The sequence below is a fragment of the Plectropomus leopardus genome, chromosome 13, assembly GCF_026936395.1.
Source record: "Plectropomus leopardus strain MGB_pleo_1.0 chromosome 13, ASM2693639v1, whole genome shotgun sequence".
NCBI lineage: Eukaryota > Metazoa > Chordata > Actinopteri > Perciformes > Serranidae > Plectropomus > Plectropomus leopardus.
In genome coordinates this window covers 14320410-14346453 of record NC_142188.1, presented here as the reverse complement: position 1 = coordinate 14346453, position 26044 = coordinate 14320410, and the positions used below count along the sequence as shown (strand labels likewise).

At 40.4% G+C, this 26044-nt stretch overlaps 2 protein-coding genes across 7 annotated transcripts in view; one reads left to right on the top strand and one right to left on the bottom strand.

The window, feature by feature from the left end:
* col17a1b (collagen, type XVII, alpha 1b) overlaps window positions 1-5240 on the top strand; it is a 31529-nt gene extending 26289 nt beyond the window's left edge. For all 3 annotated transcript variants that reach the window (XM_088086224.1, XM_042502534.2, XM_042502533.2), the window contains 7 exons: window positions 556-735; window positions 2297-2446; window positions 2533-2757; window positions 3108-3272; window positions 3402-3482; window positions 3566-3649; window positions 3743-5240. In XM_088086224.1, the coding sequence (XP_087942350.1) occupies window positions 556-735; window positions 2297-2446; window positions 2533-2757; window positions 3108-3272; window positions 3402-3482; window positions 3566-3649; window positions 3743-3792 (935 nt within the window). In that variant the 3' untranslated portion in view covers window positions 3793-5240. The remainder of the gene's footprint in view (window positions 1-555; window positions 736-2296; window positions 2447-2532; window positions 2758-3107; window positions 3273-3401; window positions 3483-3565; window positions 3650-3742) is intronic.
* A 63-nt stretch (window positions 5241-5303) lies between these two features.
* The window catches only part of slka (STE20-like kinase a), a 28177-nt gene continuing 7436 nt past the window's right edge, over window positions 5304-26044 (bottom strand). The window contains exons 3-20 of one of the 4 annotated variants that reach the window (XM_088086225.1): window positions 25857-25905; window positions 25160-25309; window positions 23833-23905; window positions 23252-23446; window positions 22966-23047; window positions 22652-22783; window positions 20528-21769; window positions 20294-20424; window positions 18892-19015; window positions 18317-18496; window positions 14532-14624; window positions 12373-12444; window positions 11232-11361; window positions 10389-10513; window positions 10096-10290; window positions 9390-9515; window positions 7949-8062; window positions 5304-7840 (exon numbers count right to left, since the gene is read on the bottom strand). In XM_088086225.1, coding sequence (XP_087942351.1) covers window positions 7694-7840; window positions 7949-8062; window positions 9390-9515; window positions 10096-10290; window positions 10389-10513; window positions 11232-11361; window positions 12373-12444; window positions 14532-14624; window positions 18317-18496; window positions 18892-19015; window positions 20294-20424; window positions 20528-21769; window positions 22652-22783; window positions 22966-23047; window positions 23252-23446; window positions 23833-23905; window positions 25160-25309; window positions 25857-25905 — 3360 coding nt within the window. In that variant the 3' untranslated portion in view covers window positions 5304-7693. The remainder of the gene's footprint in view (window positions 7841-7948; window positions 8063-9389; window positions 9516-10095; window positions 10291-10388; window positions 10514-11231; window positions 11362-12372; window positions 12445-14531; window positions 14625-18316; window positions 18497-18891; window positions 19016-20293; window positions 20425-20527; window positions 21770-22651; window positions 22784-22965; window positions 23048-23251; window positions 23447-23832; window positions 23906-25159; window positions 25310-25856; window positions 25906-26044) is intronic. The other 3 variants (XM_042502535.2, XM_088086227.1, XM_042502536.2) reach the window with 3 other exon arrangements.

Genomic DNA, 26044 nt, shown 5'->3' with positions numbered 1-26044 from the left:
CTGTGTTCCCACTGAGTGATGTTATTCCAAGAAGCATGATGATGGATGTTCAAATCATCAGCAGGTTTATTTCTATTGCAGCCACCGCACTAGCCGTCATTATTTCTAGTCAAAGATGACATAGGCATGTAGCGAGCGATAATGGAAAAGGAGAGCCTCTTATACGTGGGAGTGGCCAGGTTATAGTCCAAGATTTCACAGAGGAATTTTGGATTCTAATCTTCCAGATGATCTGCTCAACTTTTGAACAGTTATGCGATGCAGTAACACCTTTTGTAGCGCCCGCTGCATCATGCCCAAGGGAGCCAGTTCCTACTGACAAGCACTTAGCCATAGTATCATGTGACCTATAAAAGTGAATGACGTGTTTACGGTGCAGTTTTGCAAAATATGTTTTTTTCAGTCGCCTAAAATGCCACCTCATGCGAGCGAAAACACTTCCACTAGACATTTTTTATATTCACAGTTTCGATTAGTGCAGTTTGAGGGTTAATGGAAACCCGCCTAGTGAAAAGTTTGTCACTCATTATCTTTCTTGTATCTTCATCTTCATAGATCCAGACTTCCGCTCATGGATTAGCACTCATGTGCAGCACGGTCCTCCTGGTCCTCCGGGCGTTCCAGGACAACCTGGACCTGCTGGCCCTCAGGGACCGCCAGGAGTCTCTACTGCCACTGTGATCGGGGCCGGAGGTCAGGGCTACAGCATGGAGGACATTCGGCGTTACCTGCAGAGTGAGTCGGACCGAGAGGATTAACATAATATTTAAACTGAGTAATCAAACAAGCTTGGCTGGATTCAAATAGCAAGATTATTTAATGCAAATGTTACATCTTCTAACAAAGAACTACGCATTTGCAGTACAAAGGGTCATACCGATTACATTATAGTTATGTATATTTATATTATTGTTAGCGATATGTATATTTATATTGTTGATAGCATTAATTACACTTAAAGAGGAAAAAATCTTTGTATCTCATCAGAATATAAATGATCATCATCAGTGCTTCCCTGAGGGAATATTAACTCCAAAAAGGATTAAACACATACATATACAGCTGAACTAAACTGAATTTATTGTAAATATGGGCAGTGTGTTTGTGTTATGCCCCGGCTCCAATGGCCACAACAACATTGGAGACACACCATGGTAAATTTGAAAAATTTCAAAAGAAATGGCCCCAAAATTAGTGAGAAATTAGAAAATAAAAAAATAAATTAAAAAAAATACAAGAAAATTATCTGAAAAAAAGCAACCAAAAAAAAAAAAAAAGTTGAAAAAAAACATGTATATTTGGATATTTATTTGTATCATAATTGTAGATATAAGAATTATTCATGCTGTCTCCTGGATATTTCTCCCCAGCTAATTGTCACCTTTTTGTTCACAAATGTATGTGAAATTTCATGCCCTGTTGCTTATTGGCAAGTTTCTCCCCATGTTTTTGAAAGAAATCAAACACATTTTCTTAGGCTTCAGAGGCTTACGAAAGGCATCTGAACGGAGCACAGCAAAACTGATTTCCAGGTCTTGAAGGGTTAAACTAATTTAGACTAAATTAAAGATTAATTCAATATTTACAGTTGGTGTAGGTGTCAGTAGCGTGCGTAGTGCTGAGTATAAAATATGTGCAGGTGTTGTAAAGGTACATAAAAGCAAAACAAAAAGCTAAGGAAACAACCAAACCAAAGAGGAGCCGGGAGACGCAGCAGTGAAGTGGAGGTTCAGACCGAGCTCTCAGCTGCACACAGGCTTATTTAACCTGAACACTCACAGGTGTTCCCCGTTGACCCAACGAGCTCCTGCCTGCAGGAGAGAGCACACTTACAGCTGAATAATCAGCACAGAGATGCTGATGCAGGTTGTTGCAAGATACACATACAATTTGTCTGCTTTAAATAAACAACAAAAGGGAAAAAAACCCTGAAAATCAAAATATAAATACTTGCATTTATGGCAAATATTAAATATTTGTTAACATCACTGCCCTTATCACTGCATGCTCCCATCTCGTGTTAATACATATTATACCTGACAATACTCAGACTTTGCAACTTTAAGGAAAGTCCAGCAAAATGAAATCATGTTGCACAATTCTTAACCAGTACACTGTTATTTATGTATTTAAGCCCTTATGCAGATTATCATATAGTTGGAGAGATCATTTTAATGGATATTCATCCACTTTTTTCATTCTTCAGTTCCATCAATGTGGTTGCACAAGATTTTCTCATCTTGCTGTACACTTGTATAATTTAAAATTACAACAATGTTGACTTGAATCTTCCCAGGTTCTGGTTTCAGAGGTCATCCCGGCCCTCCTGGTCCTCAGGGTCCACAGGGACCACAGGGTCCACCGGGCAGTTACAGTGGAAGCGTTACGTACAGTGGAAACTTCCCTCGGGAGAGCATCCGCACTGAAATTCAACAGTATCTGACCAGTAAGCTCCAACATCCCACATACACCGATCATGTGAGCGCAGAGATGATAGATGTGCACACATCACTGATCAACTTTATCTTTCAGGTGACAGTGTTCGTCGGTCTATCATGGGACCTCCAGGGCCAAGGGGTCAGAAGGGAGATCGCGGAGAGCCAGGTCACATCCAGGGCTACGTACAAAGCCACTCTCAGGGCTACTCTCAGGGTGACTCTCGATACAGCTCTGACCGCAGAGATATCGATATCAGCAGGCTCACTGAGAGTCTGGACTACTCCAGCGTCGCCATGAAAGTTACAGACTACATCAAGAGTGAGTCCATCAACAGCCACCGGGCCTAAAGTATTACACTTCTTGCAGCTCCAGAACTTGAAATTTTTTTCTTCATTATCAAAATACTATATATATATATATTTACATATACATTTAGATTTTTACACTAATTTTCAGGTAATTTTCTCATCACCTTTTACTAACTTGCTACAATTTGTGGGACATTTTATTCCAAGTTGCTGATTGCCTTTCTCCCATTTTTGAAAGAAATCAAACCATTTTACTCAGTGTTTCGAGGTTTAAGTGGTTGTGAAAGGCGTTTGATCGCACATAAGAAAACTGATGTTGATCCAGGTTTCAGAGGGTTAATCTAACAACCTCTCCTCTAGATCAAGGCCTGCTGCAGGGCTATCTGGTTGAGGGTCCTTCATCGTCACATGTTAGAGCGGTCCAAGGCCCCCCTGGTCCACCTGGCCCCATGGGACCACCTGGTTACAGCCGCGTCTTCAGCACCTACAGCAACATCACGGCTGACCTCATGGATTTCTTCAGAAGTGAGGATATACACAGTTATGATTTTCCACAGCAACTGTACAGCAGTGGAAAACTATCCAGACTTATGTAAGTGTAGCTGGAAAATGTTGCTTCATCTCAACTGAATCTGTGTTTCTGCTCTTTTGCAGCATATGGCACCATCCCCGGCCCGCCAGGAGGCCCCGGACCAAGGGGTGACAGAGGGTACCCGGGACCCAGAGGAGAGAAGGGTACATTGAAACAGAGCTGATGAAAGTGATGTTTTGACTGGTGTAACTGAGAAAACAGGTCTGAGAGTTCTGTGTGTTTGCAGGTGATCCTGGACGCCCAGGTTTACCAGGACTACCCGGGTCATACACTGTTCAAATTCCACACAAAGTGCAGAAGAGGGATACAGGTAACCTCGATTAAAGGCTGTTAATTCAAATAAAAAGTGTCAAGTCTCCCATGAATGTTAACTGCATTTTTGTTTTTTTTACATCATCTGCAGGTGATAAGGTGGTTGGTCGTCGTCATCGCCGTCGTGCCAGCGGTGTCTAAACATACTACTGGATCATGTCAGATTTCATTCTTCCTCATCTTTGTTTTTTTTAGGTGTTCAACTGTGGAAATGCAAGTTCTTAATCTTGCCATCTGTAGAAAAGTCACAGGACACTCTGATAAAATAAAAGCGGCCAAAAACTGCAATAATTTTCTTTACAATGGCTTCGGCAGAGGTTTGGTTTTAGCTGCTGGTCAGTGTCTTCGTCACACAGACTGCATTATTTTTTAACATGTGGGTGTATAATGTTTACTTTGCTTAGTTAGGAGCTTGCTTTTTTTCAGGGGCAGCTTTATTTAAAGGGTATCGACCTGGACCCTATTTTCTGACGTGTTTGTGTTTAAGTGACTAATAGGAACAACAGTTTTTGAAACTGGTCCAGTATTAAGTGAGAGCTGCAGCTGGCAGCCGCATAACAGGCTGCAATGTAACCACTTGGGACAATTACGCACTGTCAATTTACGGCCACTAAAAGTAGTCTGTTTCTGGTTATACAAAAATGATCTTATTCTTTAATACGAAGCTCTATCTCTGTGAGATCCTTTCCATAATGTTCTCCGACACTTAGAATAATAATCTGAGCCTGTCGGTGGAAAAAACAATTTTAGTGGATGTAAATTGACAGTGTTAATATGCCCAGAGTGCTTATATTGCAGCATGTTTAGCAGCTGCAGCAATCTCACTCAATACTGGACCAATTTCAAAATTTATTGCCCTGAGTCATTTAGTCACAAAAACATGGGGGAATGGGGTTGAGGCTGAAAAATACAATACCCTTTAAGTGAATATGTATTTTTAAGCAATAAGTAGCTGATGCTTTAATTGCACTTTGCATCTTTTCCCTCTGCTCTTGTAACATTGAGTGTCTGGTGTACTTTTTTTGTACTTTGTTTTTTTGAGGATTATATTGTATTGAGTACTATAAGAGTGTCAGTGTTGTGTCAAGGTTCCCCTTCAATGTTTCATGAATTACAATTTTGTCATTATACACAAAAATTAAGTCTAAATCAGCCTTTGCGACCCCGGGCGTTACCATTCACGCCATTTACAAAATACCATATTTTAAGCATATAAAGCAGTGCATCTTTACCAGTCAGCTTAAGGGTCATTCGTGCAGCAGGGAGGGGACTTTGGTTACAGTAAGTGTTGCTGTTGTCAGGACTGATGATTTACTTGAAAGTTTTGTTGGTAAAAAAAAAAAAAAAGAAATAAAGTTTGCATGGTTGAAGGGCAGATAATCTCTAAGGAATGACTGATTGGGTTGTATATTTTTGTATGAGAGCGCACTGAAGTGGATATATATTCTTTATACCTTTAAGTGTTGAAAAGATTAAATTATATCAGATGTTCCCGGATTATGTTTTACATGATTGAACTTGTCAACATGATTGACATTTGATCAATATATTTGAAAGACACACAAATAAATCTATTTTTGGACTTGGGAGTCTTGATATTTGTATGACTGAATTAAAACCTTAAGGTTTCTTTTTCCCAGACACTTAAAATGTCAAATAAACAGTGAATATTTTATTTACAACAACAAAAATTTATAAAGACACTTTAAATATGCTTGATTTGACATTAAAATAATATTCATTGTGGTTATCGAAATGCTGCAACTGAACAAAATAAAAAATATTTGAAATCTATGGAGCATATGGAGTAACTCACAAGACAGCCTCTGACAACCCCGAAAAAAACCCAGCATTCATGACAAAACACGAGTTAATGTCAGCATACAGAAATGAAAACATGCACTGATGATATGCAAAATAAACTCATCAGGTATCTTGAAATCTCTTTTTGTGAACTGTCAACACTTTTGTTCCTAAAATACAGCCAAGGACGTCTCATACAGATAATTTCACCTTTCACACAACACTGGTTTCAACAAGAGCCCACAGAAAAGATCGAGTACAGCATCAATATACATGTTTAGAAAACTAGATGTGGTCTTAAAATACTAAAGGGCATATTTGGGAAAAAAAGAGTAAAATTATAAGTCAAAAAAACAATTTTTTAAAAAATCAGTCAGGCGCGGGTGAGACAAAGGTGACTCGCTGTCAAAACAGACAGTTTTACTACTGCATATTTTTTTTTCTTTAGCTCATGTGGCAAAACAGTGCAAATCAACAGCTTTACATTCCTTAAGTTTTCAATTCAAGGTGATTTTATTTTCTCTATATATGTCTATATATATAAAAACATATTTAACCATTCTCCAGCATGTAACAGCCTGTCACCTCTGTGTTAAACTAAGTGGGAGTACGGCACTGAAATGAAATTATGTGCTAAACGTTAAGATATATTCTTGTTCCCAAGATTTTAAAATCCTCATGGCAAGCACAGATTAAACTTCATATGTAGGTACACATGTAACATTTCACTCAGCGCATCATTTACAACACAGTACATTCCTTTAAATTTTATGATCCCAACACAGCGCTGTGTTTAGACTCTGACATTAGACCACACGCCGTAACAAAGTCTGACAACTAACTTAGTACATCACCCCTGAACCAGCTCAACCGTCCATGCAGCAGCACAAGATCTCAGAGTTGTCCAAGTTGCTAGTTAAAGGGATAGTTCACATTTTTCAAGGTGGAATGGAATAAGGAACTCATCCATAGTCCACGCATTACCTACAGTAGATGTCCGTGAGTATGCCCTGTTTGTAGAAGAGGCAGGAGTGCCAAATTGGAAGCTAGTCAATGTACTACTGTCAATGTGGTCCGCAATTAAGTCTTTTAGCCATCTACAAATCTGTATGATTTTAAGTGCAGGCTACATTGAGAGTATTTTCACTGCTTTACCTTAATGTCAGACATTAATTTCTGATGGAAAATGAGGCCGTCATATCTCTCTTTTCAAATCCAGACTCCACTGAGAAAAAACATTTAACATTTAACACATTTAACGTGATTTAACATTGCTGAACGCAGGAGCCACTGATCTACCTCTTCTTCAAATACTTAGTTTGTTTGAGTTATTGTGTGACTTTGGCGTTTGAAAGGGTTACACAGGAACACACAACAACACAAACTAACTGACTGAGGCAGTCAGCAATCACCAGTCACCAGCAATGTTCAGCAATGTTAAATAACAGTTTTTCTAAATGGAGTCTGGTGTCTTTTAAAAGATCATACATGTGGAACTGAAGCTTTTAACAGCTCTGATGGAAAGTTAAAGTTGTGAAATACTCTAATTATAGCATAAACTTAAACTATGACAGATATTTTTTAGATAGGACTTTTTTAGATGCCTAAAATAAACTTTGCTGCTAACCCCCCATCCACAGCAGTGCCTTGCTTTTCTTCCGTTTTGGTATTCCTGGCTCTTCTCTTAACTGTCTAAACTGGGACGTGCTGACAGACATCTACTGTCAATAATACACTGAATATTCATAAGAAACTCATGCAACCCCACATCAAATAATATGAACTATCCCTTTGACGTGAGATGATTAAAATAATCTCCTGACATCTTGGGATTATGGATGGAAATGATGACCAGATATCTAAGTGCAACACATTCTCTGTATTCACTGAAAAACACAGAGAAGAAGCCTAAATGCAGTAAAGAAAATGAGGCACTGGAGATCATTCACACTGTAGCAGGCTGTGCTCACAATAATCTGATAAGCATGATTGGCCCTCGCTACCGACTGCAGGCTTTTAAAATTTTGAACATGCTCAAAAAAGTGCATATTTATTATCGTTGGGCATTTCCCAACAAGCTGAGAAAAATTTGATCAGTGAGGGAACGGTGTGTAGGCACGTCATGCTCACTAACGGTGGAATCAAAGCGGTGAAGACATTTTTTATCACGGAAATGATGCCGCTCCACCAGGAAGAGTCTGTGAGCGCAGTCTGTTTTGTAGCACGGACAGACGCGAGGCTATAAACCGGAGTTGTGCAGGTTTGGGATGGGGTAAAATTTGGATACTCGACTCTGGGTGGTTGGGTTAAGGCATTCTGATTCACCGCTCATCTTGAAGAAGACCTCCTGCTCCTGCAGCTTCCTGGTGAACTCCTCCTCCAACGCCTGCAGGGGGCAGCAAATACAAACAACTGAGTCAAACACTGAGGATTACATCACCAAAAAAATAAAAAAACTACCAAACCATTTAGAGTAAATAGATATTGAATTTACCTTCTTCCTGGGTCTCAGCTTCTCTCTCCACTCCTTTATCTCCTGGCTGTGCTCCTCATCCAGCTCCTTCAGCTTCTGGGTCTCATGTTCAATTAGGAGGTGGCACTTCTCATTCTGAAAGAAAATGTGGATCAACACAGGATTAATGTACTGGATTAATTTATTACACCTATTGTACTCTACGTACTTCATCTGCACTGAAATATACTGATGTTTCTTCTGTTATTTAACTTTACTTTTTCTTCACAGCACTGTATCCTGACAACAAAATCATTTTCTCTCATTTTATTTCTTTCCTAACACCTTTTTCTAATGATCATTAATAGCTACAGTCCACTATTTATGATCTACTTATTAAAGCGTATGCTCCATACTTGCCCACCCATCTTCCCAAGAGGACACTTGTTATTTGTTGCCCTCTAACAGCTTCCTCTTGGGGTCACTGTTCTCCTGTATTTCTACTGGTTTATCACACCCTTTTTTCCCTTTTTGTTATCACATCCTGTTTCTGTTTCTGGCACTATACAGTGTGTATAAGTCGTACCACTCTAAAGGTCTCATGTGTGCACCTGGACAACAATACAGCTTCACTAAATGTTGCTTCCTGTTCTGCGTGTGATGTGGAAGAGAGCTGCGTAGCCTCGTCCACCTCAGTGCGTGAGAGATGGAGAGAGAAGCAGAGAGTTCTATGAGAATTAAATACTTTTAAAATACTAAAGAAGAATTGCCATTTCTTACAGAAAGTTTTTTAGGAAAAGAACATGCACTTTGTAAAAACTGTTGTGTCAATTTTCCATTGAGCACAGAGGTCGCTTGGTGCAAAGAAATAGATGAAAATGGATTACTATTCGTTCATGCTACAGATTTACACAAGTGCATGCCAGAGGAGCAAATTATTTGGTATTCTTTCATGAAAATAAAAAGTATTTCAGATGTATTAAACATTAAAATGCTGCTGCAGTTCAATTCTTTAAGTCACCAGAATGCAGGAAACAAAGTCTGTAATGATAGAAATCTTTCTAGGTAAAGACCCCAAGATCCCCCGATTTGTTTATGAAATCCTTTTTGAAACCAACAGTAGTTCAACCATAGTTCTCTGAGGCAGATAGGTTAAGATGTGCTCTATGACAAGTTTACATGATTAAAGGAGTAAAATGTACCAGAAAAACAGCAACACATGATGCAATACAAAACAATAATACAAAAAAGCAATGTAAAGGACGGGAATTAGAATGAAAATACATTAATAGGATGTTAAAAAGTGAGCCTCAGACTGAGATAAAGGAAAGTGAAAAAGATGTGTTTAATTTAAATTTTAAATTCTATGGTTATTTTAATTCTAACAGGAGCAAAAGCCTGCTCAATAGTTAAAATCTTGTCTAGAAGACATTAAAAATGTGTGTGTGTGTGTGTGTGTGTGTGTGTGTGTGTGCGTGCTGACCTGTAGCTGCTGCAGCTCCCTGATGTTTGAGTCACACTGCAGCTGCAGATCTCTCATCTGGTTCTCGTGTTTCTGGTGTTGATGGAGCCTCTCGTTCTTCTGCCTCTTGTCTTCCTGAGAAGCGAACTGAAGCACGTAGAGAAAATACAACAGAACTGTAACAACAACTCAACCCAAAACAAAGCTATTAAGTCATCTGTCTTTATCGTAGAAAGGTTGGCGGTCTGCTCGGGCCACAGGCAGTGTGCGCACAGAGATACATAGAGTGGTGATTATGCTGATGAACAAGTATGGGACTTGGCTATGAGGCATTTCAAACAGTCATTACACCAATTGCAATGACAAAATCCTAGTGTTCTGTAACAAACTATTTTTTACCATCGACATCTTGCTGCAGAGAATTTTTACAATGTTTAAGGGCTCCTCTGCTGGTTTTATTTGAACAAAACTGCATGGAAAAAACATTTTGAGGATGATGGAAACAGGAAAGCCTGTGAAATGGTGAGTGGAAAATTGCTGCTCTGAGGTCCAGAAGGCTGAGATAATTAAGAGTGCTCGTACTGGGCAGATCCTTGGTGTGACTGTATGCCAGTGTGACACAGTGCTGCTAAAAAAAAGACCATGCATGTTCAGTCACTTCTCCTTAAATGTGACGAGTAGACATTGTAAAATTACAGCAGTAGACTGAGTCCACAGTGTGTGTTACCTGTTTTATCCGCTCTCTCTCCTGCTCGGGTGTGATGGCTGCGGTGGCGGTGATGCGGAGGCTCTTCTTGAACATGGCCATGCGTGTTTTGGCCTCACTGCGCTGAATCTTGGGCAGACGAACCCTCTCTTGAGTCTGTTTGTTCTTCATCTCCTCTATCAGCCGCTGGTTGTAGCGCTGCATCTGCTCCATCTCCTATAAAACACACACACGCACACAGTTTAGAGTTTAGCAGCATTTTTTAAAGTAAGATATTTCACACTGCGTGGTAGAGTTTCTCTCTAGGCTCTTACCTTCTCGTGTCTCTTCAGCAACTGGTGTCTCTGCAGAAAGTACTGGTCTTTCAGCTGCTGCTTCAGCTGCTGGTGCTTCTCCTGCAGGTGGCGCTCCTCCAACTCCCACATGGCTGCCTCTCGAGCTACAGAACACACATGAGCACACACACAAAATAATGAGGTCACATAAGTTAGCAAACAAGTACATGCATGTTAGCTGGTGATGCGTAAATTAACAGAAACACTGTCAGAAAGTTGGACGAGCTGAAACATGTCTGCATGTCACAGTCAGTATTACACACCGCCGGTGTCACTGGCATTCACTCCTAGTCCCTTGACTAGTTGAGACTAAAAAGAAACAACTATTTCTCTGCCTTTCAGATGTTGTTGTTGTTATTGTTGTTGGCTTTATGTCCATTATGAAACTTCAAACTTACACAGGATGTTTGAGCTGAGTTGTTTGCTTGAGAGTTTAATCCATCACATCATGTTTGTCAAACTGAATAGAAACATAGTCTAATGATGTGGCACCTTCAGATGCGTAAGGGAAGGAAAGAAGTATGTTTCACAGGGTTTCTCACCATGTTTTCATCAGGTTTACTATGCATGAATGCAAACACAAATAACAGTAAGTACATTGTGATATTTCCTATGAATGACTGTATGTCTAAAGTAACTTTCAAGTTACCTGTGTTCAGAAATCTAAGCTAATTTGTGGGATTGGAACCAAATTTTTGTACCTAAGAGTGCACCTTGGTTAGAATGCCAGGTTCTAATAGAAGGTGGAAGCAATGCAAAGCGCCCCAAAGCCAGGAATCCGGCCACAGAGTTCTGTTCTTGTTGTTAATCTCCATGTCCTACCTCTCATCAGCTGCTGCTTGTGGTTCAGGCAGTCTCTCTCAATAGTGGCGATCTCCACTTTATGCTGCTGGATGATTTTCTTCAGAGCCCCGTCCAGCTCCTGCTGCTGCTTCTGTAGGAACTCCTGCTCCTAAGGAGCCAGAGAGAAGAGCAGCATTGAGAGGAGGCCGAGGGGGACACACAGAGGGAAAGCAAAGAGAAAGAGAGAGAAGGCACGAGAAAATGCATCACGTCAAGGCAACCACTGCGAGTTCAGAACAACACAGAGCACTAAGATGTCACATCATCAACTGGAATCAGTAGGAGACACTCAGAGATCATGGATGGCAACGATCCACAATGGAGGTGAAGAGAGAAAGAGAGAAAAGTTAACAGTTCAATAAAGATTAACAGTTTTATGTGAGACGACATCGACATTGACGTTCACACCATCAAGAGCTTGGCCAACATTATGCATGACTCATTACACAATGAGCAAGAATTATCTATTATTTAATTATCTTCTCTGTCTTTATGCATAATTTGAAATTTAGATTTTGTCTGATTGGCTGGTGGAAAATTATATGTTTTATACTGCATTTAATTCAGTCTGATTAGGTATAATTGATCCTATAATTACACAGAATTCATTGTAGAAAACTTACAATAGGTAACATTGTTATTACATTGCTGAATCCAAATTAAGATGGTGAAAATGTGTTACAATAATGCACAATACAGGTGACTTTTACATCCATCCTGTAAAGCAGTTGGTCTATATTTGAACCTCAGGGGACAGAGACAAACATGGATCCAGACAGAAGCGGATCAATGACAGCACCACCTCTGGGACACGGCACTGTTTACTCCTAGACTCAATGTAATACAATATAAATACCATATAAAATACACAGACCAGATGTAGAACATTTGTGAATTGGTGGAGGAGAAATACTGAGCAGAAGAGGAAAAGGAGAACCACTGCACAAACACAGTGATGACAACACTCAAAAAAATAAAAAATAAAACAACACTGCCCATGCTTACATGTGTCATAAAGTAAAACTGAACCATCACAGACTAATCCTGTCACTCCTCACATCTAAGTATGGGCCAGAGACGGAGAGAAACAGGGCGGAGGTGGGGCGGGAGGGGAACTTACATCCTGCATCTGAGCGTTGAAGAGTGCGCATGAGGACAACTGAAAAGACTGTATCATAACCTGGGCCACTGCCTGCGGAGGAGAGCACACAGCGCACTCGTCCTGATGATCAGGGACAGACAGCACACACAGCAGTCTGAGGATCTCTCTCGCTCTCTCTCACACAGTCACACACACACACACACACACACACACACACACACACACACACACAACCACAGCAGCACACACACAGACTCTTCCTAAATTATGCAAGAGTTTTTCCACTTTGGGAATATGGGTGAGTTTGAGGCGCACAGCAGAGTTCTGGATAAATGTTAGGAGGAAGTCATTAAATTAGTTATTAATACTCTTCTCGTCTTCTCATGCTTGAAAAGCGACACTTAGGTTTAATCCAGCTTTGGGAGGGGAAAAAAAGCAGTTTTGTTACTTTCCATGCTACCGGCTCATGGAGTGTTAATAATCTACGAGTTACCTTTCAAAGACAAGATGATGATGACTCATGTCGAGTTCATTAAAGATGCACGGGAAAACAAAGTTTCGAAAGAGCTTTCAGTACAGATGTCTAACTGTGGAAACAAAAGCTGTGTCTGCAATCGCTCCCTCGCACATAAATTCACTACATGATGAAAAATCAAAGGACACTATGATAAGCAGTGAATTGAGAGCGCATGCTATGGACTAGAGCTTTGATTCTCTGCTTGAGCCTGATTGGACTCGATCTGCTGGGTTCAGGACAGGCTGTAATTTGTAACATCACGCCAAGCTTGAATTGGGTAAGATTTGCTTTGATTTTCCTATTTCTATGTGACTTAACTATGTGAATTAACAAACAGTTGAAGGCCCAGTGTGTAGGATTTAGGGGCATCTATTGGAAGAATGTAATATCATATAAATAACTATGTTTCATTAGTTTGTAACACTTGAAAACAAGAATTGTATTGTTTTTGTTACCTTAGAATGAACCATTAATATCTACATACAGAGCGGGTCCTCTTCCATGAAGTTCACTATGTTGTTCTACAGCAGCCCAGAACAGACACACCAAACACTGGCTCTAGATAGGGTGATTCATGTTCGTGTTGGCCACCACTCTTCTCAACATGCTTGTGCCCAGAGCCTCTGCTGCTGGTGCTCTGAACAATATATTTCGACAGCACTATGAATTCACAAAGGTCCAGTTTGTGCCAGAGTGCGCTCTGGCGCTCCAAGTAACAATTAACAACTGCAGCCTGTGTAACAAATGTAACTGCAGTTAAAGTTACTGCAGTTAACTTCAGCTTGTAAGTACTTTTTTACAGTGGAAATTCAGGTTTTTAAATTGGCCTCGGGCCTGTAACTGCTGCCATAGCTTAAGTTTGGGTCACACTTGGACTGAAACTATGGGGGTTCATGTAGGGTCATCCCTGACCTTTTTTTGTTCATTTGTGGGTATTTTTTAAAGGATCAAGTCCATGTATGATTTGATATATTTTCATTTTTGGAGCTATATTTGGATGAGAGGTTGTAGCTGTGGAGGAGTGAAGTTTGATCTGACTATGGTGATGCTGCACACACTGCCTGTCACTCAAAGCAGCCATGCTCTTAAATAAGCATCATTTTAGGCCTTAACAACATTCAAATAGGTTAAACCCCCTTACAGTTGTCATAAATGAAGATATTAGTTATGGAGACCAAAACTGTTTTTTTGTACCAAGCTGCAAACATATTTATTTCTGCTGTAAAGTTGGGCATTTAATTATGGGAATTGAGTCACATTTGGAGCCAGCCTCAAGTGGCCATTAAAAGAAGAAAGAGTTTTAGGCATTTCAGCATTGGCTTTATTTCTCAGCCCTGGTGGTTGTCACTTGGTCAGAAATAGAAAAATTGTGTGGTTTTAATAGATTAAGGTACTTAATCACACTGATGCAACAATTCTGTGATCCAATACAGCAATAAGATAGTGCTGCTCATTAATTTGCCTCTTTGTCAATGACGGCTTAATAATATATTAAAAGGGACTCAGTTTAAATGGGATGCAATTACAGACACAGCATCTCTTTGCATTTGTGTGTGAATACTTAACAAGAATGGATCAGGGTATAGGGAGAGAGTGAAAAAGAGAAAGAGAGAGAAATCGTACTCTTTCACAGAGTAAGAGACAGCAGGTGAAGGTTTACCTCTGCGGTCTTAAGGAGCGATAGGTCCTCCTTTATGCGTTTCATGAGCTCTTTTCTCATATGTTTGGGTGACTGTCCAACTTCCTGTTTGGCCTACAGTGTGTATGCAGAAACTGGTTGATGCTGTATATTATGAAAATCTAACAAAGCTGGCCAACAACAATAGAAGACATGCACAGCCCAATTTGAGAGGAGAGATTTGGCACCCAGCCACCAACTGATTTAAAGTCAGCATGCTTGATTCCCATGACCTCTGTCTGATGTCCTTTGAGCCAGTCAGTCTCTTTTGATTAGTAGCATGTCAGAACTGTGAGTTCGAACTGTCCAGTCAGTCACGAGTTTGTGAAAAGACAGATTTGACTAGAAAATGGCAGAAGATGTTAGTCTCAAAAACAGCTCCCCCCGATTTACTTTGCAGTCAATGAAGTCCCACAGCCATCAAGATGATTAATATGCCTCCAGAAATTAAAATAGAGTAACTGAGTTGGAATCATCTGGCGACTATGACTTCTGAATATTTAACAGCCCTGACGAGTGCACTCCTCAAAAGCTGTGGATTTACTTGTAACTGAACGCAGATTAGACTGCACAGTAGTGTCACGCCAAATATAAAATAATTCACTTCTAGTTGGTTCCTTCCTGCCTTAAAAGGAACATTGATCACACATGTCCTGAAGAAACCATCTATTATAGAGCTCTTTGGTGTATAATAGACAGAATCAATAAACAGAATCAAGTCTATATTTGATTTGATATATGACTTTAGTGAAAATGAAATGCTTTGAAAAACTGGCTAAAGGGTAACTTTAGTATTTTTCAACCTGGACCCTAACTTCTATGGCTGTACAGGATGTCATTTTTTTAACTTTCGAAAATGCTACTGAGGTTTTCAAATGAAGCTTCAAATGTCTTTTGTTATATTTTATGATGGGATCCCCCTACTTTTTTTATCCTTAAGTCTAAATTTGAATAAACTGATTTATTAAACTAAATGAATTAGTCGTCTTTATTAAATCGACTTTCTTTAATGAATAAATGTCATTTATGGTTAGCCTGCTGCTAGATCGGCCTGCTGGTGCAGGTGTGTACCACCCTTTGCTTTCTGCAAGCAGAAGAGCAAACAGTATGTTGTTTGATACAAACATGTTAGGAATTTTGAAAATAATTACATCTATCTTTGTTTCAGTGAGTAGAGTAGTACTTTGCCTTGAGTAGAGTCAGAAACAATCCAACTCAGTCGCCACTGGAATCTCATTGTACTAATAGTATAATACTAATAATATCAGTGCAGCTGCACAGCATTAAACCTTCAAATCTTCAAACTATTCAGTACAGCCCTACTATATTCGTAAGTTTTGTTACCCTAAGTGACAGATAGGGACAACAATTTCTGAAATTGGTGCAGTATATTGAGCAAAAGCGCTGAAGCCGGTAAATACAAAACGAGCTGCGATATAGTCATTTGGGACAATAGTGTACTGTCAATTACTGAACGTCCATGCAAAGTGAGAAATAAAAAGTTTTTCTTTACCTTTGGCTCGATTTGATCTGTTTGTGACTGTGTTTAATCTAAATCGAAATCTTGTTTTGAAGACTCAAGTTGAGTTGTTGCAGAAAGATAATAATAAAAAGGCAAGCTCGAGCCAAAGGTAAAGAAAAACGCTGTATTTCTCTCTAGGATTCTTTCCATAATGTTGTCAGACACTTACAAATCAATCTGAGCCTATCAGTGGCAAAAACAAGCACTTTTAGTATTCATATAGATTAATGGTACCATTGTCCGAAGGGTTACATTATAGCCATTTAGTGGCTGCTGCCTGCACATTCTTTCTCAAAAAAAATTGGGAAAACATGATCCAGGTTAAAAAAAATACAGAAGTTCCCTTTAAAACCTTTATATGTAAGACTTTACCTGGTGCCCTTGACCCACTTCAGTCTGCTTATAGACTGAATAGATGTGTGGATGATGCTGCTTCTTTTGTCCTGCACTCTGCAATAGGTATTTTTACCTTCAAGATGTTCAAAGACAGACTGTTATTCATAGACTCTGCATGTAACATGACTGTACCAGGGAATCTGGTGGCTAAACTGAGCCAGCTACATGTGTGTGATGCAATCTGTGTGTGGGTGCATGAGGCCACAAACAGTGAGAGTTGGGAAATGACTCCCCAAGCACAGGTGGACTACAGGGTTGCTGTCTCAGTCCACTGCTTCTTCCTCCAGCCACTAAGTGGTTTTCGGTTCTATTTATACAAGTCTATGACTGTTTCACTTGTTTATACTTACACATACACTGTGCGTGTAACTCTGTGTGATAGTGACTGTATGTGTTTTGTTTGAACATGTTGAATGGGGAACAGCCAGGGGAAGTTTTTCCTCTTATGGAAACGCATTGGAGGCATTTTGTAATTCTCTATTGTTACAGCAGCAAACTGAACAGTATGCAATACAGAACTGAGGCCCTCTGCATTATTGTGCAATAATAATTCAACTGTGCAATACACTGTGCAATACTTCCACTCTCTTTTTAAATTCTTACCTATTCTTCTCTTGCATTTATATTTAGCACACTGTCGTACAATGTACATATTTCTATTTCTTACACACTTCTCTTTTGTAAGTTTTTAGATTTTCTTGTTATATTTATATATCGTAGCACAATGCACATTTTTCTTGCATACTTCTTATTTCTATTTTCATGTGTCTCTACATCTATTTACAAAAAAAACAACTTTAATGTTTTATAATTTCCCCCAGGGGATTAATTAAGTATACTGAATCTGAATTTTTACATTTACTAAAAAGAAATCCTTGAATATACAAATCTAAGATGATTCCAAATCAGTTACTCTTTTGCAAGGCTTTCATTATATCCCCAAATGAGTCCAACACCATTTGGATAAACCTTCAGAAGTCGGCCATCCCATGACCAAAGCCACCTCACACACTCATACAAGAGACATGGTTAGTTAAATACACAACAACAGTACATTTTGAATGAAGAATACAAAATTACCAACAACAAAAAGCACAAAAAACCTGCACATTTTATCAATTGCTCATATTTTTGCAGCTCAACAACCAAATAAATTACATAGCTAAAGGCTGAAGCAACCACTTTAAGCAGACCTGCTGTAATATTTTAAGGCACAATGAAAAAATACTAAAATAATAAGTGGCCCAGAAAGCAAATTGCGGAGCAGCACGACCACCACCAGGCATCATAAATACACAATGGATGCCAATTGGCACTGTTGCCATAAAAAAAGCTGCATAAGGCAAAACACAAACACCTCAAGCACGCCCAAAACATCCACCAAAGCATTTAAGGCTGCAAAGCAGAGAAAGAGGCAGAAAAGACTAATAAAGACCTAACATAAATTTATAACAAGCCTAGCACACCACCATTATGAGGTTTTATGCTTAGCCTAAGACTGAACTTTTAATAAATAGCTCCCAAAACATTACAAATAGACTCAGTAGCGCTGTTTAGAAGGCAACCAGAGGCCTCAGGGCAGATGAATAATGGATAAAACAACATGGAGCTAGCAGCATTTAGGAGAAAGATAGCAGAGTCTGTCTGTTGCTATCATTTGCACACAAACAGTACAAGAACAGCAAGGCACACCACTCCCAGAGGATTAATATGACACAGCCAAGTACGCCACCGGCTAAGTTGATGAACGCATGCACAATTAAACAGCTCGTTTTTATGACATGCAAATGCCTGCGACCCCACAGTTAGGAACTAATCAGCCCACAGAAGCAGCCATACACCGTCATACCTCTTTCTTCCGGTTCTTCAGCATGTTTTGGAACTTTGAGAGCTCCTTGTCTTGATCCGCTTTGATGCGCTTGGCTTCGTCTCGGAGCCGGCTGGTGTGATCCTGCTCCAGTCGCTCAATGGTCTGCTTCTGCTTCTTCTCGAGGTTCTCCACTTCTTGATCATATTGACGTTTCTTAGCCTGCATGGACAGAGGCACCAGACACTTGAATCAGACTGACATGGTGACTGTAAGTGTTTATAAGTGATCTAATATCATAAGATTATTAAGAGAATCATTGCTTAGGAGTGGGGGTAGTTTAACTGTACAAAACTTGTGTATGGTGTCATTTCCACCTGGCTTTAAGATTGTATGACAAGATGAAATGAAAGCTTTTAATACTGTGACCATCACTGATCACTGTAGAAATGCTAAATGAGTAAGTAAGTGAGAGAGACAGCCTGATGTCTGGCTACGGCCTTCATGTTAGTCCCTCCTTCGGATTTAGATCTACTTTGAGACGAAGCATCTCGTTTCCTAGGCGTCGGCCAAATAGAAAAACATCACACCACTGCGGTACGAACAAACTGACTCACAGCAGTTTCCTGTTCAAAGCGCCGGTAGATCTGCTCTCTCTGCTGCTGCAGCTTGTTGCTCAGCTGCTGCTGGGCTCTCTGCTCCTCTTTCTGCAGGAGGCGCAGCTCTCGCAGCTCCTGCCGCCTGAGGAAACCACATCAACACACCAACATTACCAACAGTGTAATGGGTCACTATATGTAGTAATGTAGCCTACAATTCAATAGTTTGTCATGTAGCAGGATTTAAGATTAACTTCACTTTCATTTCTTCTTAAACCACGTTTAAGAAAAATGACAATAAATCTACCTTGTACCTTGATGATATTTGGCCTGCACTATTTACATTTTTGTTTTTTTATTGTTTAATAGATGTTGTTGACTTTGACATTTTTTGAGTTATGCCTAACATACACTAGAAGACTTAGAAAATTATTATTATAAAATTATTTCTTACACCTAACTCCCTTAAAGAAATATGACACATAAACAATGTGTCAGCAAAAGCACAAAACTAAATATATACAACATAAAGATAAAATGTTTGTGTGTACAAACTTTACATTCTGGGTTTTGTTGCTTCAACTTGCAACCGGCCTCTGTTGGTTAGCTGTGCTGTTTTAGTGGGAGGAGACAGTGGGACTGAGAAGGGAAGTGTTTAACAAATTTAGATTTTTCACTGAAATAAGTGCAGGTTAGAGGATCAGATACAAGTAGAATTAAACACAGACTATCTTATTGGTACCTTTTGTGTTCAATAAAAAATAAAAAATGAAATTACTGTTGATGTTTTTTAGGTTAACATGAAATTTGCTGTTTTTTAGCAGTATACTGAAAGCAGCAGAAAGACAGAGCTCAGTACACTTTATTATCTATTTATGGCAAGTAATATTGTTATCACGATATTCAACAATGTTATTGTAAATTGCATATTGTCCTCATAATGTGCAGCCGTAGATGATATAAGATTTTAATCACAAAAAATGCACATCTGAGATGTGATTTTATGGTTTGTATAATTATCCTTTTTTTCATATATGTAATTAAAGACTGATCACATTATTAGTCTCCTATTAATATTACATAGCTGCTCTGATTGTCCTGGTCTCCTCATGTCAGAATCAGTAGTTGTTAAATTGAGTCATGTTAACTCTATGCACCACTGACATAAGGTCATGAACCTCACAGCAAATAGTGAGACAGCACTTGTGTAAACATTAGGAGCAGCATGTCTCATGTCTTTAAAAGGCAACATGACAGTAACACAATGTAGCATTCATCATGGGAGATAACCCATCTGGCATTTTTAAAAAGCCGTGGGAGTTGTGAAATGAACCAGAACTATTTAAGGCAAGTGTGTTAAATAGGCCGTGTCACATATTTAGACTAACAGTATGGCGAAGCAGGTTGGATACAGACGTACCTGAGGAACCTCATCTCTTCGCTCTTGGTGTCGTTATCTGTCACTATCTTTGATGTTGTCACGCTGACCTCTACACCATCCACCATGAACTTGCGTGTCTTCTTCAGTGTCTTCTTCTGGCGTCTTGACTCCTACAAATAAAATGGGAAGGTTTTGTGGGGCTCAAATGATCAAAATACTGTTGATGATTTATAAACTCCGGATGTAAAGTATGACAGGCACTGATTATGTTACCTGCATAGACACGGAGCCCCCTTCTTTACTCTTGGACAGGAAGCTGGAGATGGACAAATTGAGGTCAAGGCTGTTGCTATCAGCGGCCGAGCTGCTTCCAGAGTCAGAGTCCTTCTCCAAGTCTGGCTTCATCACAGCTGGGCTTCCATGCTCGATCTTGCTTTCTGAATCTGTTTCACTCTCCGGGACAGACACGGCATCTTGGGAGGTGCTCTCATCTGCACGAGCCACTTTCTCCTCATCCTCCTTCACAGGAACATCAGTAGATGGGACCACTTGGTCTGAATCATCAGAAAGGTCTTTGGCTTCATCAATAACTCCATTTGTGGATTCAGCTGGGGCTTGTTCCTCCACATCAGCCTCCTCTCTGGTCTCATGCTCCTCTTCTGGCTGTTCTGCCTCCTCAGGTGCCTCATCTTCAGGCTTCTCCTCTGGCTGACTCGCTATCACCTCCTTCTCAACCTCAGTGGACTCATCCACATTTGATTTTGTGTCTATTTGTCTGTTTGTGTCTACATTTGATTCTATAATTTCTGTGTTTATGTTAACATTTGTGTCATTAGCTGAGTTCTCTATTATGTCCTCTGTCGCTTTATGTTGAGGCGTCTCTTCATCTGTCTCTTTCTTTTCTTCTTCTGCCTGTGCCATTTCTCCTGATATGGATTCTCGTTCTTCTAATGTGTCTTCAGGTTTCTCTTGTGACTCTCTGGATTCTTCTGTACCAGTGTCTTTTTCCTCCTCATCTCTCACCTCCTCGGGCTCTTTTACTTCTTCTATTACTTGGGTAGGTTCATCCTCTGTTTTCTCTTCTTGTGTCTCCTTCTGTTCCTCCTCTGTTTCTTGACCATCTGTTTCAGGTTCTTGTGCATCCACTGTATCTACGGGCTCTTCTGGCTGTGACACCACAGGCTCAGCAGGAATCTCTTCAGCTTGACCATCTTCTTGTTTAGTAAGCTCTGTAGGATCCTGTGATACAGAGTCCTTGGCGGGCTCTATTAGCCCAGAGGCCAGGTCTTCGTTACTGGCATCAGACACCTCGTTGAGTTTCTCCTCCTCAGTCTTGTCCACCTCACTGGTTCCAAGTCCTTCATCAGAGAGCTTGTCACTGGTGCGGTCCTCAGCAGGCTCGGCCTCCGTCTTTTCTGTAACAGATTCCAGCGTGGAGGGAGTTGGTGGGACTTTGTCGTCCTCTGAGCTGGCAACACTGACATCTGATGGCGCTCTCTTGTGCCCAGGAGCAGCCTGCCAACAGATGGAAAAATATGAAAATAACAATGTCTTTAATGGACCTAACAACAACTCACACATCACTTAAAATATATCTTGTTGAGTACTATTATGTTTGATAGATATACCAATCTGCCACAACATTAAAACCACTGGCATGTGAAGTAAATAATAATTGATCATCTTGTTACAATGACATGTTCCACAGGTAAACTTTCCTGGTCCTGGTATTCATGCACCAACCAAACACTGTTGCAGACCAAGTACACAGTCTTCTGTCAACAGCACTCCTAGATGACAGTGCAGGATGAAGTGCCATGCCACACTGCAAACACTGGCCCCAGGAACGTGACAAAGACCGCAAGGCGTCCTCATGGCCTCTAAATTCTCCAGTTCCCAATTCATTCGAGTATTCAAAGGACATACCAGTACCCAAGAACCAAGCTGGATCCATGGTGGGGTTTCCTTGGACTGGACTTGTTTGTGATCTGTCATGACATGGACACAGAGACCTCTGAGGGTGTCCTGCGGTGCACATCCCACTGATACTTGATCAGTTTGGGACTTGGGGAATCTGGAGGCCAAGTCAATGTGTTGAACTCTTTGTCATGCTTCCTGGGCCATTCTTATGCAGTTTTTGCAGTGTGGCATGGTGTATTGTCCTGTGTGAGGGGCCAATGCCATTTGGGAGAGCTGTTGCAATGGGGGGATGTGCTTGGTCTGCAACAGTGTTTGGATGGGTGTGGCATTTTAATTGACATCCACATGAATGCCAGGACCCAAGGTTTCCCAGCAGAGCATTGTATTGTAACAAGATGATTAATGTTATTCACTTCACCTGTCAGTGGTTTTTAAGTTCTGGCTAACAGGTGTAGTTAAACCAATAAAACTACATACCAGAGGTGTATCAGGCTCTTCCTCCTCCTCCTCCTCCTTGCTGTCCTCGATCTCCTCTGTGACTTCAGCTTTGGCCTCAGCTATGAGCTCTCTGAGAGGTTTGCTATCAGTTACACTGGTGACAAAAGGATGCTACACAGATGGAGAGAGACACAAGAAATATAAATGTATATCCTTGATAAACTGTTGGGCTGAATCAAACAACACATTCAGATTGTTTTTTTTTTAAACGTGTATGCATAATTTGAGCTATACTGAAGGCTGTGTAGATGGTTGAGCTAACAGTAGGAAGTGAATGGAGTAGGGCAGCTCACCTGTAGAAGCTGTAGTGTGCCCCACCTATTGTCCACATTCTTATCGAGTGCTTTCCGCAGAAAGTCATTGAATTCTGGTGACCTTTGAAGAACAAATAACACACAATCAGTTTTTTGTCTGTTGTTGCGTCCTACTTTGTGAAATAGAATTAATACCATTCTTCCCCATGTTGTCATTCAGTTAAGCATTACAGGTTCACACACATCAAACAGTCAATATATCCTTATCTCCAATCGGAAACATTTCAGTGCCACCACTCTAGTTATCACCAGCGCTCCATCTCACCAGCGAGAGGGATGCATGAGTGTGGGCGGCTCGGACTTGGCTATTTTCAGCAGCACTCTCATGGGATTCATCTCGTGGTTGGGTGGCTCAACCTGCGCCAGCTCTATCAGCGTAACCCCCAGAGACCAGATGTCGGCCTTGTAGTCGTACGGACGGTCCTTGGAAGTTTCACACATTACCACCTCTGGGGCCATCCTGCAAAAAATTAGAAGGTTTGTAATTAGCATTGAGCTAAGTTTGGACTGCGAGATAATGTGTGCATTCAGGCATGTTTGATATCTTTCTGATCCCCAAAAGGTCAATTATCTTTACACTTCAAGGGTAAAAAGACAATTAAATAGTGTGTGAGCATTTCAGTCTGGAATTTAAAAGATAGGAAGCCTATTCAGTATTTAAAGCTGAGGTCATCCGACACTGTGCATCTAAAATGCTGAATGAGGCCTTTTCTCATCTCCCCATTCCATGACAGCTTTTGTGCCACCCCATAGAAAATCATAGCTAAGATAGATAAGAGACACGCTTGGACAATTATCAGATGTTACGGGGTGAATGCCCTCTCTTTATGCGCCTGCATGACTCACCAATACGGAGTGCCGATGAAAGAATCTCTTCTCTGTAGCGTCTTGGTATTTTTAGCAGACACCCCAAAGTCAGCTGAAAGGAGAAATAAATTAGGATTCTCTTTATCAGTGAATCAAATTGTGTAATGACACTTTCTTTATTAAAGTGTGAATCCATATAATCACATTTCTACCAGAGCCACAGAGTTTCTTAACGAATCTGCTTCAAGCTCTAAAATATGAACCCCATAATTGGACAGAAAAGCCTCTCTTTCTTATCTTCCCTCCCAGCTGTTCTGGTGTTACCTGTGACGGCATTTCAGACTGCTCTCTTCTTCTCCACTCACTTACAGTGCGCACGCATTAGAGGGAAAGAGAGATCTATCATTAAGTCTCTGGAGGCTGCTTGATAATTATTGTTTGCCAGGCTCTGCTGTGACCCTCTGCCTACAGAACATGAATCATCAGGGAGCCAGCAGCTATGGATGCTACAGCAGCAACATGAATACTTGCTGGAATATTATGCAACCGATTCAATGTATCACCAACTCCAGCACATAAGTGGTGTGAAAAATACTGTTCTCTCCTTCGGGGCTACAGAAAACACGTCACTTTGTTTTGTAACTTTTTTTTTTTTTTTTAATACTTGACTCTGCATGAACGATTCAGTCCTGTGCACCACTATCCCCAAAGTCACATAGCTCAGCTGGTTGCTGCAGCAATGATGGCAGAGGGATCCACAACTGACTTTGCTAATTAGCTTTTTAAGCCTATTAGTATTGGCCCTGTAGGAAGGTAGGAAGGTACAGGGCGTCCAACAAGGACATCTGAGAGAAAAATCAACAATGAATCAGCTATTGTTCTGTGTGGCTCTCTGTAGTGAGTACCTCAAAGGGATAGTTTGCATTTTTTAAGTGGGGTTGCATGACATGCTTATCTATAGTCAGTGTATCATATACAGTAGACACTCCCAGTTTAGACAAGCAGAATACCACCACTGAGCTATGTACTGCTGTGGACGATGGCAGCAGCAAAACATATTTTATGCATCTAAAAAGGATCATTATTTCTATTCCATAGAAATAATGATCGGTTTAATATTTGAACTGCTGACAGACAGCCCTTTCCTTTGACAGTACACTTTCGCAAACTCAAGGTGCAGTAATCAAACACTGTTTTAACAATAGTTCAAATTTGAAATGTTGGTGCTAACCATTTTACTGCCATTTTTTGTGAAACCAGTAACAACTTCATCGCTAGCTGGAGCATGAGTGAATAATCCTTTACGTTAAGAGAAATGTTAGGATGACAAATGCAGCAGCAAAAAAAATGACAGATTTTGTTTTACCCAGTTTCACTTCTCCATCCAAGGAGAGGAGTATGTTCCCAGCTTTCAAGTCTCTGTGGATGATTTTGCTCTCATGGAGGTACGACAAGGCCTCCAAAGTCTGCCTACACACCACACGGATCTGGGGCTCTGTCAGGGGCCTCTCCAGTTCTGCGGATAAACACAATTGATTCACAAATGTTAATTTATTCACAAATTCAAAACGCAGACTGGGTCAATTGGATTTTTAATATGAAATGTGACGGCCTGATGGTATCCAATAGCAACTGGAGGGCGAAACTCCACCCTGACACCAGCCAGCGTGTATGACTGGACAAATCTGGGGGAAGGAATTCATTTTAGGTGACTCAGACCACAGAGCAGAGCACATCAACATCCAAATGTTACGTGAATTAATTGGTATCCTCTTTGTAAGTCACATGTAAGAGAAACTGGTGAGGTGTTTCTTCAAGCTTCAAAATAAGAGAAAGTGCAGACATTAGAAGTGGACAAACCACTCCTTGAAATCTGAGCTACAATAATTACACAGTTGGAAAGGCCTCTCCAACTGGGGAGAGGGAAAAAAATCCCACAGAGGAGGATTCTGGATGGAATAAAACAGAGTTGGCACTTGAGGATGGAGCAAAAACTAAAAAAAAAAAAAAAGCTCCAGCACTTTATAGTGTTTTTCTGCTTCCTGCATGAATGAGGGACTTACCCAGCATGATGGCATCCACCGCACCACCCGCACAGAACTCAATCAGAATCTGAAAGCGTAAAAGACAGTGGGACAGTACGTATTTGTAAGTATATTTGTACCGTCATGCAATGACATGCAATGAAGCCCCAATTTAAAGGGGGCCCATCATGCTTTTCTGTGTTTTGTGTCTAATATATAGAGTAACA